Source organism: Natator depressus, chromosome 12, assembly GCF_965152275.1.
Source record: "Natator depressus isolate rNatDep1 chromosome 12, rNatDep2.hap1, whole genome shotgun sequence".
Classification (NCBI taxonomy): domain Eukaryota; kingdom Metazoa; phylum Chordata; order Testudines; family Cheloniidae; genus Natator; species Natator depressus.
The window spans coordinates 23,082,766-23,097,815 of NC_134245.1; the positions used below are offsets into that span (position 1 = coordinate 23,082,766).

Consider the following 15,050-nt stretch of genomic DNA (forward strand, 5'->3'; position numbering starts at 1 on the left):
CACCAGCCACATCATCAGAGGCTCATTCATCTGCACATCTACTAATGCTGCCACCATATGCCAGCAATGCCCCTCTGCCATGTACATTGGCCAAACTGGACAGTCTCTACATAAAAGGATAAATGGACACAAATCAGACATCAGGAATGGTAACATACAAAAGCCAGTAGGAAAACACTTCAGTCTCTCAGGACACTCAATAACAGATTTAAAAGTAGCCATTCTTCAAAAAAAACCTTCAAAAAACAGACTTTAAAGAGAAACTGCTTAGCTACAATTTGTTTGCAAACTTAATACCATCAATTTGGGCTTAAATAGGGACTGGGAGTGGTTGGCTCACTACAAAAGCAATTTTCCCTCTCTTGGTATTGACACCTCCTTATCAATTATTGGGGGTGGACCATATCCACCCTGACTAAATTGGCCTTCAGCATTGGTTCTTCACTTGCAAGGTAACTCCCTTCTCTTCATGTGCCAATATATTTTTGCCTATATCTGTAATTTTCACTCCATGTATCTGAAGAAGTGGGTTTTTCACCCACGAAAGCTTATGCCCAAATTAATCTGTTAGTCTTCAAAGTGTCCCCGGACTCCTCGCTGTTTTCACACAGAATAAGCCAGCTTCCTACCCCACCCGAGACCTAGGTGTCTCTTCACTTGCAATCCCAATACAACTTCACGTTCTGCTACCATGTTTACCCAGCATCCTGTCCCAAATTAAGTAACGTTATCTCCCTCTCAAAGGGGCTATCCCTTGTGCCCCATGCTCACTTGGGGTAAACACTGCCCTGCTTCCGCAATCAGCTCCTAGCCACCCCCAGACAGCCCCTTACCCTTTGCCATTGCCAGCCCAGCTACAGGCACCCCCCTGCACCCCCAACACGTGTCCCAGGCACCCCCCTGCACCCCCAACACGTGTCCCAGGCACCCCCAACACGTGTCCCAGGCAGCTGACCCCCGCTCCCCACAGCAGCCCCCCGCCCCGCTCGCGGCTCCGCATTCGCAGAGACTGAGTGAGGAACAAAAGGCACCGCGTCCTCCCCATCCCCACCGCGGGTCTGAGGCGACTCCGCTCAGGCAGCGCCGGGGTGACCACGGCAGCGAGCCGCCGCCCAGCCCAGCCACAGCTGCAGCCGGTGCTCCCGCTCGGCCGCGTCGGCAGGTATCGGCCCCGGAGCTGGGGGTGCGCGGGGGCGGGGAGGCGCCAGGCCAGGCCGCGGCGGTGCAGGCCGCAGAAATGGGCTGTGTGAGAGCTGCGCCTGAGGCGTCCGCGCAGGCCGCTCTGTGTAGCCGGGCCGGGGAGCTGTGGGCGCGGGCCCGGCCCAGAGCAGCCCCACAGAACAGCTGCGCCGCTCCTCCATCGCCCCCCTTACTGGCCCTCCCCTCCGTTGCCCCCAGCCGACGGGCCCCACCTGTCCCTTCCCACCATCGCCCCCACCTTCCTCTCCATCGCCCACAGCCCTTCCCTCTTCTCTCCTCCATCGCCCTCACCTGCCCCCAGCCCTCTTCTCTCCTCCATCACCCTCACCTGCCCCTAGCCCTTCCCACCATTGCCCCCACCTCAGCCCCTTCCCTCTCCTCCATCGCCCCCACCTGCCCCAGTCCTTCCCTTTTCTCTTCTCCCCTCCCCACTATGGGCCCCACCTGTCCCTTCCCTCCATCATGCTCACCTGCCCCCAGCCCTTCCCTCCCCACCCCACCATTGCCCCAACCTGCCCCTTTCCTTTCTTCCACTGCCCCTCACCTGCCCTCTTCTCCTCTGCCTTGTCACTTCCTACCCGTTCCATCTCCTCTGCCCCTGTCCTCACTCTGTCTCACACATTGCTCCCCTGCCCATTCCCCAACCCCCATCCCATCCACTCTGCCCCAGTCCCCTTCACTCCTGGCCCATCTCCACCCTCTCCCATTGCTCCTCTGTGCCTGCCCATTCACCTGTCTCCATCATTCCTCCTCTCATAACCCCTCCCATTCCATCTCCTCTGCATCTTACCTGCCTTCCTGATCACCGCCTGCACAGCCCAGCCTATGCCCCTTCCCACTCCTGCCTCTCCCACTTCTCTATACATCCCATTCCCTTGCCCCATCACCCTTTTACACCTAACCTGACACATGATTATGCACCTGCTCATCACATATGTTCTTAATTCCCCTCCGGCCTGTCCCCCTCTCTGTCCATATCATAGGTCCCTGTCCAGTCCCTCTACACCTAAATCTCTCTGCCCTCATTCCCTCTCTCCATTGTATCACAACCACCTCTGTCCCAGCACCTCTCAACACCTACATCACCTCACCACACCTGCTGTTCTACATACTGTAGACTAAGGAATCCAATGAAATTTATGTTTTCTATGCCTGGTTATTCTAGTCTTTAATGTTATATTCATGGTAAAAATCAATTTTCCTGATAAGGCATTGGACAAAGTCTGGCTGAGACTACTATGCCAACTCTACTCCCTCCTTTCCTGTATTTGATTGATTTGCTGCTGATGTTCCTTTGTTGTTGGGATTTTCTACAGAGAAATCATCAGCATTTTTAAGAGATGTGTTCATGGTATTTCTAAAAATGATTCCCACCCCTTCTTTATTTCTGGGGGAGAAAACATACTGAACTTTGTCTTCTCCGCATCAGTCTAGACTCTAAGGTCTGTAGCTCCACAAACTCTCCGAGGTGCGTTCGGGCTTCTTTTTAAAAAAAAAATTGCAATCGGCAATGGCTCACTTAGGGAAAGTCTACACTACAGTGCTACTTCAGCCGAGCTGCACATCTGGTAAAGATGCACAGTGCCAAAGAGAGAGCACTCTCCCATCAGTATAATTACTCCACCTCTGTGAGAGGTGGAAGTTATGTTGGCAGGAGAGTGTCTCCCACTGACACAGTGCTGATGTGGACAGCGCTTAAGACGATGTAACTTGCGTTGCTTGGGGGTGTCTCTTTCACACCCCTGAGCAACATAAGTTATATCGACTTAAGCGGTAGTGTAGACCAGCCCTTAGAGCAGGGGTGGGCAATAATTTTCACGGGGGGGCGGGGGCACTCCATGAATTTTGGCAAGTTGTCACAGGCCACACATTTCTATTATATTAATGGAGGGAGTGTGGGGTCTGGGAGGGAGTTTGGCACGTCTCTGCGTGTTCCTTAGGGGGTGGGGGGCAGCGGGTCTCCATGCTCTGCCCGTGCCCGCAAGCACTGCCAATGGGAGCTGTGAGGACTGTGCTGGGGGCAGGGGCAGCGCGCAGAGCCGCCTCCCCTCCCCACCCCCCACCAGAGGCGCGCAGAGACATGCCAGCAGCAGCCAGCCACTTCTGGGAGCGGCATGGGGCCACAGCAGGCAGGCAGCCTGCCTGAGCTCCCTGCTGCGCCGCGGACTTTTAGCGGCCCAGAGATTGCGAGAGGGCAGCCAAAGAGCCTGGCGGGCTGGACAGAAATGTTAGACGGGCAGGGGCCGTATTTTGCCCACTCCTGCCTTAGAGACTAACTTTTAAGTAGTCAAGCTTGGAGTCTGGGGATGGTGACTTATTTTTGCATTCAAAGCTGGTCATTGGTTTTAAAAGATAAAAGGACTTTAAAATTCAAGCAGGTCATTATTTATGGCCAGTGCATTATGTAATATAGTTTAGGGAACAATTTTGCAGTGCACTGATTTTGAACATTGACTAGCTGACCTTAAATAGTTTCTCTCCCTTACCCCATCTCTGGTTTGTGATATGTTTAAGCTAAATAGTGCACGAATATTACAAAAGTTGGGGATTTTTTTCAGCTGTATATCTAAACTAGTTGTGCTTTTTTTTAATGTTTTCCTTCACAAGTTTTCTTTGGTGTAATCATTTTTGCATCTCATGGCCCCCGTCCTACAAAGACTGTTAACTTTACATATTCTGAGTAGTCCTATTGATTGCATTGGGACTACTCAAAAGCCAAGATTTTCAAGTGATTAGTGATTTAGAGTGCCCAACTGAGACACCTTAAAAAGGGACTGATTTTTAAGGGGGCTTATGTTGAGTACTTTTTGAAAAGTAATTCCATTTAAGCTCTCAAGTTGAACACCAAAAATAACTAACCACTTTTGAAAATCTTGTCTACCATGTATAAAGTTATGTATGAGTGTCAGTCCTGCAGAACTCATGTCAGTCTTTCTGTTGCACTCTTTTTGATGTCTCTGAGCTACAGAAAATGACACTCTTGTTTTAGTAAAATATTTTGAATTACTGTACATGGGTATAACTTTTTAGGCCTCAGTTCACAATACAGTATGCTTGTGTGTTTTCATGGCTTGTCACACATTTTTTTGGTATTAGTTGATAAATTTTTGGCAAGGAATATTTATTGCTTTGTATGTGTGTTTAGGAGTAAGACTGAAGAATAATGTATGAAAATTATTGACATCATGACAACCATCAGACACAGAAAGGGAATAAAAGTCACAGACGTTGCTGAAGATCATCTGTCACAAGAGAAAAATGTGAAGCCTGATGGAAAAGTTCGATCTGGTGGGTAGTTATAAGAAATGTCGTATTGTGGACTCTCACTAATGTCAATCTTTTGGTATCTACCCTTATGCACAGATGAGAACTAGGTATTGTACCAAATCTTTATCCAAGTATAGCCAAACCTTCTTTATGATCAAAGCTACTGTAGTCACGGGGACACTGTAGATTACTGCGCTAGATTCTGTTACCTGTTTTCAAGTTCTAGTTTAGGTTACAAATTAAGATAATTTTGTGAACTTCATAAAACCCAGCCACATTTAGCAGCGTTCATCATCGACAGTCTTTGCTCAAGAGAGGCGTAGGATTGGAGTGACTTAAACCAGTGGTTCTCAGCCTTTTTCTTTCTGAGGCCCCCTCAACATGCTATAAAAACTCCAAGGCCCACCTGTGCCTCAACAACTGGTTTTCTGCATATAAAAGCCAGGGGCAGAGTTAGGGGGTAGCAAACAGGGCAGTTGTCCAGGCCCCACGCCACAGGGTGCCTCCACGAAGCTACATTGCTCAGGCTTCGGCTTCAACCCCAAGTGATGGGATTCAGGGCCCTGGGCTTCAGACCTATGCAGTGGGGCTTTGGCTTTCTGCCTTGGACCCCAGTGAGTCTAACGCAGGGATGGGCAAACTACGGCCCGTGGGCTGCCAGCCATTTTAATCCAGCCCTTGAGCTCCCTCTGGGGAGCGGGGTCTGGGGCTTGCCCCGCTCCAGCGCTCCAGCTGGGGAGGTGGTTTGGGGGCTGCTCCGCACAGCTCCCGGAAGCAGCAACATGTTCCCCGCTCTGGCTACAGCCTCCTATGCATAGGGGCAGCAGGGGGCTCCGCTCTGCATGCTATCCCTGCCCCAAGCGCCGCCCCTGCAGCTCCTGTGGATGGGGCAGTGCACAGCAGAGCTGCCTGGCTTTGCCTTTGCGTAGGAGCTGGAGCGGGGACATACTGCTGCTTCTGGGAGCTGCTTGAGGTAAGCGCCACCCGGAGTCTGCACCCCCGAGCCCCCCTCCCCAGACTCACACAGTGCTACCTTCAATATATCTTTTGTTTTGTTGGTTTCTTTATGTAAATGAAGGAAGGACAAAGGGAAATTCTTTCATGGAAATGCTTGAGAGTTCACACCATTTGTTCTTATTTTTGTTAGGGTCACATTTTCAATTTACAGCCTCAGATTTTGTGCCTGCAAAATTGGGGCCACCTGCATTTGTGCATACATTTTGAATAGGTGGGGGTCCAATTTATCCAATTTGTGTGCACAGATGTAAATAGGCAAAATACAGCTCTGGTATAAGTGGACAAATCCATTGTCTTCAGCTCCATTGAATCATACTTGCTTGTATCTCATTTGAATTTTGTCCAGTGCAACAGATAGCCACTTATATTAGATATACATCCACATCACAAAAAGCAGGATTACTGAAATCAACTTGAAAAAGATTTTAAAACGAAGTGCACATGAGCAGTAAACTGAGTTGCTTTATTTAGAAATGCAGTCTTTGCATTATATAGTCTATAATTTTGTTCTGATGTCAGGAGGTGGTCATCTGCAATTCAGAGCATGACATCATCAAAGACTGCTTTGATCAATGCTCAGCGTCAATGTGGAAGTTTATTTAACCTGAAATGCTGTTTGAAAAAAAATTATAAAATAAGCAGCCAAGTTCAGAAGTTTAAAGAAAAAAGATTTTGATATCTTGTTTTGTGAGCTAACAGTCATGCTGTAGTTCATTAATTAGAAACAATGCCCTGGCGGGTATTCCAAAAACTCTTTGTAATTTAGATTTATAAATTAGATATGGTGTTTATCTAGATCTGTATGAGATCATAGGACTGTTTTTAAAACTGCAACTTTACGTTTTCCTCTTCAAGCAGCGGCTTTTTCATTCTATATGTAACTAAAAGATTGCTATACCCGAAAATCACAAGTACAGTTTCCATAAAGCAGTTTGAGAACAAGGCTATAGTTACATACAAGTCCTAGACCCCACTAGTGGTGGTTCTGAAATCCATTTAAAATATATAAGTAGAATGGGAAGCTTCACAATCCCAGAGTGAAAGTGTTTTTCTTCTATAAGTTTACACAGGTGGAAAGCTATGGAAGAGACTTTCACTTACAGTTGGTGGAACTGTTGCCATCTCTTTTGGACTTCTTACTTCTGTTTATGTTGCTACCCTACATGAAAATGACCTGTGGTTTTCCAATATTAAGGTAATGAAATTATTTTGATAATTGCATCAATGCTTTCCTTGGACACTGTTTGCAACATGAATGTGTGTGGTAGGCTATATGCTTTTTTTTTTTTAAATCTATTTGTCAGTCATACTGAAAATATAGAATGTTCTATCTGAAGACAGGTGTGGAGGAGGGTGCGAGCGAAAGAGCGCACATTTCCCATTTTAACTTTTTCCCCCTACTTCCTCACATTGAAAACCTTTCAATCACTTCCATAAGTACTTTCCGAACTATGCTCTAAACATGTTCACACAACATTTTTCCATTATGTTCCTGCTATATTAATAGTAGCTCAAAATCTTGCCTACAAATGATCACCTAGAAAAAGTCAAAAGCTGATTTCTCAACATTTTTAAGAAGTATTATTTTAAGAAAATAGGTGCCTTCCCAAAATCCTGGCATGTGACAGTATTATCTCTGTAAGAAGATCTTTAATCTGAATAAAGAATTATATCTAAAGTGATCCTTCTGATGAAAGTGGGGCACAGATAATCATCAGTAAAACAAAACTCTCCAAGTAGGTAATATTTATTTTCGGGGCTTTGGAGCGGAGCTGGAGCGCGGAGCAGCTCCTGAGCAGTGGAGCTGCAGGTTTTTGCCTGGAGCTGGAGCGGAGCCAGAGCACAGTCCAAAGCCCTGTTTATTTTCACATAATAGCATCCTTTATCTGAAAACGTAAAAGCACTTTTCAAACATTAATTAAAGACCTGTGAGAGAAATGGGATTATCCCCATTTTACAGACTAGTAAATTGAGGCATGGGACAGGAAGGTCACTTAAGTCATTGGCAGAATTAAGAATTGAATTCTACACTGAAGTACCCAGCTCAAACCACTAGACTGGTTACCCTGGTATGTTTGTTTATTAATATAGTACCTCAAATGAGGATGAGACATGTAACCACCCCTACTCTTCTTTGAGGTTGTGAGGTGGGTCCTTTCACATAAGCACTTCTTTTCTCTTTCAAGTAGAGCAAACAATATCAAGACAAATTAATCTTTGGTTTATTGCCAGTTTCTGGAGCATAAATAAATAATGCCTCATGACAGTCCCCCAGAGAAAGCTTGTGTCCCCATTTTCTGGGGCTTGCCAATTAGGCCTGCTGTGGGTGTAGCTAACCCAGCCAGAAAATTTACTGTTTCGCCATATGTCCTTTCAGCAGACACCACACTGGAACTCAGTGGAGCCCACAATTGTACTTCAAACTGCCCCTGACAACTGGACCCCACCCCCAACTAAGGCTGGCAGTGGTAAAATCCCTTCCTTCTCAGGGCATGCAGCTTCCGACCCACTCACCACCCACCCTGTATGCAAGGGATGTGGTTGCTGCAGGGAAATATACTTCCTTGTGCCAACACAAGCAAATTTGGCTCAGCAACTCCCTAGAACACTGTCTCTCTCCAAGAGATGTTCAAAGAGTAATCTAGCAAAGATGACTTAGCACAAACAGATTCTCTACTCAGGTAAAAATCCTGGTCCTCAGCCAAATCCTCTCCCAAAAGGAAAAAAGACTTACCTCCTCAAACTCAGCTTTAGGTAAAGTTAGTTTCACAGCCTCAGAAATACTTGTGCTGGTGGGAACCACTGTGTGTAGGACTTTTCCCTTTCCAAGAACCAGTGATGAAAGATTTTTTCCCCAGTATTGTTCCAGAGGAAAATTATTGTTATGCTGGTGTCTAAATCAATGAAAATAAATGAACAGGCAAGTTACTTTACTGTGAAAACACTTAGTCCTCACCGATAGGTACCATATATACACCATATTTTTCTAATAGATTAGGTAAACATATTTTAATTATTTATACTGTAATACTCTTATACAATGTGTATGAGCTTCTTTACCACATTAACACCTTTTTATAATACGCACCTTTTTGCATTTCCAAAAACATTTTCATACAGGTACTAAAAGCAGTAGTTACCAGTTACTGAAATAGGTACTGCCAAACTGCATGAACAACATTCTTTTGTGGCAGCCTCATCTTTCTTTGATTACACAGGTAGAGATGTATACTGTTGATAAACGTGACGTTCACTTTTGACAGTCTTTACTTTTTTGGGTTAAATATGTGTGTCTACAAATCCATGTACATGACTGAAAAGATAAAACGTTTTATATTTGCCTCTGAAAAATTCAGTAGTTTGTGAATGTCTTCAAACTATACAAGATGGCACTGACAAATGTGTTTATCATCACAGTTATGTTGCTCAAAATTGGACAAAATGCACACTTCAATTTTTTCTTATTTCTAATGGAGTTAGAAATCTACATTGTAAAATAAACTTTAGATATTTTTCAGTGATACATTCTGTTTATTGGAGTGTACTCTGTGTGCATGCTCACTTTGCATTGTTTCTAAGAAAATAAGTTTTCTATTTAGTAGATGTTAAGGGTCATATTTTTGGTGGGCTTCAGATTAACCTTTAACTTTGTAAGTACAAATGTAAAACTTTGACTTGAATAGGCAGACAAGCATTTGCAAAAATAAACTTGTTACGGGCAGTTACCTGATATGCCTATGCTTATTTGATCATGCAAACTTAGAGGCTATTTCTATAAAGTTGGCTTCAAATTGTTTAACATGATTTAAGAACAAAGGGGTTATCCTCTGCTATTTGTGCTTTATTTGCCAATTAAGGAGGACTTTGGGATGATTCAAAGCTGCAGCCATGTGCACTCTTGCAAGATACTGTATGTCCATCTATAAAAGACATTTAGACATAGGGGTGTCCATATATAGAAAATTTTTTTCATTATGTTTTTCAAATAGTATATACTGTATACTAATATAGGCAGTGAAAGTTAGTGTATAACCATTTAGATCTTTAAAGTTATGTTGAAAACAAAATGTAAATGGTCTATTTTCTTAATCTTTTTATGGTTTGGCTGATACATATATTCCTGCATATTTGAACTAAATTTCCTCAAAACTGTGTAGCAATATGCCTTATTTTTCTGGAGGTCTAAATGCTGGTTTTATTGCATGTAATCTAATCTTTGACAACAAATTATTGAGAGCCTTGTCTAAATGAAGTGCAGATATTATTATGGGTTTTTTTGTTTGTTTGATTTACTAAACATGATGTATACTGGAAATGGAAGCCATACTAACACACACTCAGTGTTTCATAACCCAAGGACCTACAAAATTCTCTAACATATAGCCATTGTTGAGAAACAAGGAAAATGTCTATTATAAGAGAGAGTTCATTTTTTAAGGATGTAGTCATACATTTCTTTAAAAGTGTTACTGAGCTATCATACATCTATTTTTAAATGGCTTTGATTGAAAAGGTTGTAAAAAAGACCGATTTTTTACATTTGACAGTGATAAATACTTTAATACATATAAGAATTCCATAAAGCCACCATGAATGGGATTCACACAGCGGACTGAGATACTGTGCTGCCTAGTGGAATTCACAACTCTGAGGTAGATGGCCAGGCTCCCTATACAATGCATGGGGAGAGATAGGCATCTAAAAACAGGATTCACAAAAGCCAGCATACTGAGTGGGGAGCTGTCTAAACTAATAAGAAATGCTCAGGAAAGTGGTGTGGCCTAAGCCTTGCTCCTCAAAGGTAGTTTAGGCGCTAATGTCCAGGCAAGAGGGAGGTGCCTTCTTCCACTCAGGATTCACAACCATAAATTATTCTGATCCTCCTAAACCAGGTTCGTGATTCTTGTGAAAAACCAGGGAGGTGGTCATGTTCCCCTTATAACCTTTAGCCCAGTTGTTAGAACACATATCCAGGATGTGGGAGACTGGTTCAAACCCCCTGCTATCTGATGTGGAGCAGGGGGTGGAACTTGGCTCTCTTGTTTTGCAGGCAAGTGTCCTAACCATTTTGTTATGGAGTATTTTATGCTATGGAGCTCTCTCTCTTTCCCCTTCCCCCTGCTGTTAATGCTGTTCCACTGTGTATAAATACTTAAAGTTTAATTAGATCAGGGGGACTGTAGCCTGAGTCTCCTGCGTCTAAGGTTGCCAGCTCTCCAGGAATTGAAGATTAATCTTTAATTAAAGATTATGTCATGTGAATAAATCTCCGGGAATATATCCAACCAAAACTGGCGACACTACCTACTTCCCAGGGACATGTCCTAACCACAGAGCTATAGTCTCTCTCTCCCAATGAATATTAAGTATTTATACATAATGGAATAGCTCCAACAGGAGATATTGAGAGTCCCCTATATTCCAGAATACCCTGTAGCCCAGTGGTTAGGGCACTCACTTGCAATGTAGGAGGACCCAAGTCCATGTTCCACATCAGGCAGAGGTGGGGGATTTGAACCTGGGTATCCCACATCCTGGGTGATTAACTCTGACCATTGGGAAAAATGTCATAAGAGCGTTAACGGGCCCCACCATCCTCTTCCATGCGGGTTTGCGTGTGCCCTGAGCATGCCTACTGGATTAGGCCCCAAAGGCAAGATAGGCCGGAGAATGTAAACTTTGTAAATTCCATGGGGGCTTAGGTGTGAGTTAAATTCAGAGCTGCTGGACAATGTCAGGACTTAGGCAGCTGTGTGCATGCCCAGCCACTGACGTTCAGGTGTGTTGGGGACTTAACAGTGGAAACTTAGGTACCATGGGAGTTTAGGTACCTATAGGGTTATATGGCGGGTGAGCAGGGGTTTTGTGAATGCCAAATGTTACCTAAATGTTGGATTTTAAAAGGCACCTAAAGTATTAAGCACCGAAGTCAGCCTTGTGAGTCTCACCCCTTGTCTCTCTGAATTTAAATATTTTAGTGTCTTTCTATCTCACATCAGCTACAATTAGCGAGTTGTTAAAAATTTGTACATAAAAACAACTAATAAATTATATTGCATTTAAAGATGAGTTTGAAAGAGAAAAACAGTATTCATTGATAGTATAGATATTGAGATCTTTCATTTGTCAGACAGCATGAGATGGGATAAAGAGGTGGTAAGTTTCAAATGAGGTGCAACAAGTTATATCGGCAAAGGGCTGGATTCACTACTGTAGTTTTACCATAATGTAATTTCTTTGTAATCCAGATTTCACTTATTTAGAAATTTGAGTTTATGATAGATAACAAAGGATATCCTAAGGAGTTACAAATAATGTATTTACAAGCTAGAAATATATATGCAGTTGGAGGGTGATGTTTAGAGGCCTTAAAAGCTGAAAAAAGCCTACCATAGTGTAGGTCAAATTGGATATGAGCTTGCAATATAATATAGAATCAAAGTCAAGGTGACTTTTGGACTGCATATTTAAAACCATCATTTCATGCACCTAAGCAACTGACAGTTCCTCTTGGCCGGTCACTGGTGAGACCACATATGGAATACCATATACAGCGGGGTAAGGAACCTTTGTTCTGTTGATGCATTTATGCCGGCCACAGACTCACAGAAAAAACAAAAACAAAAAAAACCCCCACGGATCACACACAGCTCCCGTGTCGAGGGGAGGCTTGAGGCTCACCCCCGGCAGCAGGGCAAGCCAGTGCGCATGGCTCCAGCCCTGTGGGGGGCCGCTCGGGGCTTCCCGTAGGGTTGCCAACTTTCTAACTGCACAAAAACGAACAACCCTGCCCCTTCCCCGAGGCCCTGCCCCTTCCCTGAGGCCCTGCCCCCACTCACTCCAGCCCTCCTCCCTCAGTTGCTTGCTCGCCCCCACCCTCACTCGCTTTCACTGGGCTGAAGCAGTGGGTTGGAGTGCGGAAGGGGGTGAGGGCTCCAGCTGGGGATGCAGGCTCCGGAGCAGGGACAGAAATGAGGGGTTCAGGGGGCGGGAGGGGGCTCCAGGCTGGGGAAGAAGGTTGGGTGCGGGCTCTGGGGGTGAGGGTTTGGAGTGTGGGAGGGGGCTTAGGGCTGGGGCAGGGGGTTGGGGTGTGGGAGAGGGGTTGGGGGGTGGGTGCTAGCCAAGCAGTGCTTACCTCACTCAGGCGGCTCCCGGTCGGTGGCGCAGCAAGGCTAAGACAGGCTCCCTGCCTGCCTTGGCTCCGCGCAGCTCCCAGAAGCGGCTGGCATGTCCGGCCCCTAAGTGGAGCTGCTACCAGGCGGCTTTGCATGATGCGCACTGCCTGCAGGTGCTGCCCTGCAATGCTCATTGCCCACAGATCCTGGCCAATGGAAGCTGTGGAGCCAGCACTGGGGGCAGGGGTAATACGCAGAGCTTTCCTGATCACCCCTGTGTTTAAGGGCTGCAGGGACATGCCGGCTGCTTCTGGGAGCTGCGCGGACCCAGGGCAGGCAAGGAGCCTGCCTTAGCCCTGCTGCACAGTCAACTTGACTTTTAATGGCCTGGCAACCCTAGCTTCCCCCGGGAGTGGGGCGAGCTGGCACTCGCGGCTCCAGCCCCGCGTGGAGGTGGGGGTGCTCAGGGCTTCCAGCTCGCAGTGCCAAGACTTGCTGCAGGCAGGATGAAATTAAGCAGGGGACTGGATCTGCACTGCAGGCCATAGGTTCCCAACCCCTGATGTACAAGTCTGAGCATTTCAAGGCCAGAGAAATGTCCCTAAGTTAGAGGGAATTAAAAAAACAAACAAAAGTACAGTATAACCTCAGTGTTACTAACACCTTGGGAATGGAGGTTGTTTGTAACTCTGAATTGTTTGTAATTCTGAACAAAATGTTATGGTTGTTCTTCTAAAGTTTACAACTGAACATTGACTTAATACAGCTTTGAAACTGTACTATGCAGAAGAAAAATGCTGCTTTTTTTTTTTTTTAGTAGTTTGTTGAACACAGTACAGAACGGTACAGTACTGTATTTGTTTGTTTGTTTTGTCTCTGCTGCTGCCTGATTGTATACTTTCAGTTCCAAATGAAGTGTGTGGTTGACTGGTCAGTTTGTAACTCTGAGGTTCTACTGTAAATGATTAAATGCGCTGAAGGGGACAATTTAAAGGGACAACTAAAATAACTAAATTTGATGAGCTTGGCTAAATGACAAATAAGGAAATATATGATAAACAACCCTAGCTATTATGAAATTATTTAGGGTGTTCTAGAGGTATGTAAAGTTAAAAAAAAAAAAAAGATTAAATTGAACAAAGGAAGAATACAAGCTGAATAGCAGGAACGTTTTTTCTAACATTTTTTAAAATCTATTAAAACTATTTCCTTAATTGAAAAAGTTTACCATCCTGTAACCTTGCACATGATCTCTAAGGTCCAATCCAGTGCCCATACTTCAGAGGGCATTGGATCAGCCTTTAAATCAGAGTGAACTCTTAGGTAAAGTTAAATTGATATTGAAAATATCATTACAATAGGCTCAACTTCTTGGAAAAAGTAAATTGCAGTTTTTGGATGCAGCATTAATTAACAGTTTTTGTTTTTAAAAGTTTCCTAACATTTTAAATAGAATTTAGCAGTGAGACCACGAATTTGTTGGGCACTGTGAAGGATCTGTTTGTTGTAAAACATTTAAGTGCGCAGTCTGTTCTGTCACTGATAACAGGGATATTGTTATTAGCATTTTCATATATATTAAAAGGATGATCTGTCATAAAGAATAGCTTTTTATTTAATAGAGCTTGGCTCTCCACTGCGCTATGCCTGAGTGCTGCTTGGATGCAGTGGTAAGGTGGAGCTGTCAGGGAGTCAGTCATGGACTCCTGATTCTCAGCTGCTTGGCCCAAGCCCAAGACAAGTTAAAGCTGTCAGGGGCAGATTTAGTGTACATTACTGATGCAGGGTCTTTAGCAGTCAGCCTGTCAGGGCTTTAACAGTGAAGAACTGGACATGGTGGCGACTCGGTCATTCCCACCACTCTATCATCTTATGCCAGAGGGGCTCCCTTCACCTCCTCCCCACAGAGTACAATGCTGTACTGAACACATTTGGCCCTAGTCTGGTTTTTAATTAGGTGGACCAGAGAATCTGCGTCACTTATTTTTGTGTATATACCCTTTAGGTTTAGAAAATGGAAACTTTATTCTGAATTAGTGTTCCAATATGGAGAATTGATTTGTGGACATTCCAATTGCTTGGTTAGAGAACTTTGCAGAAAATCCTCCAACTTTGTTCAGCTTCAAGAACTGGAAGTGAGAGGCTTGTATTTTATACAATTATATACCGTAACTCAAAAATAAAGATAATTGAAATTGACATTTATGAACCTACTGCTAGTGATGGCCTTGTTATAGAAATGTATCAGTTCCACTGTGGAAGGCCTATCTTGAAACCCAATTTTCAATATCCTGCAACAATGAGAACAACTTTACTGTATAGCAACCGTGCAATAAAGTACTTCTTTGTAGACAGCCTTCCTTCAAGAGGCTACTGATAGCACCTTCTATGGTATGAATGAGAGCCTTGTTGATGAGTTAAATATACACACTCATCTCTGTTTATCTAATT

The 15,050-nt window shown here is 44.4% G+C and overlaps 1 protein-coding gene across 2 annotated transcripts in view; it reads left to right on the forward strand.

Moving 5' to 3' along the window:
• Window positions 1-972: 972 nt before the first annotated feature.
• DPY19L3 (dpy-19 like C-mannosyltransferase 3) overlaps window positions 973-15,050 on the forward strand; it is a 63,362-nt gene continuing 49,284 nt past the window's right edge. For both annotated transcript variants that reach the window (XM_074968713.1, XM_074968712.1), the window contains exons 1-3: window positions 973-1,162; window positions 4,346-4,488; window positions 6,546-6,679. In XM_074968713.1, coding sequence (XP_074824814.1) covers window positions 4,368-4,488; window positions 6,546-6,679 — 255 coding nt within the window. In that variant the 5' untranslated portion in view covers window positions 973-1,162; window positions 4,346-4,367. The remainder of the gene's footprint in view (window positions 1,163-4,345; window positions 4,489-6,545; window positions 6,680-15,050) is intronic.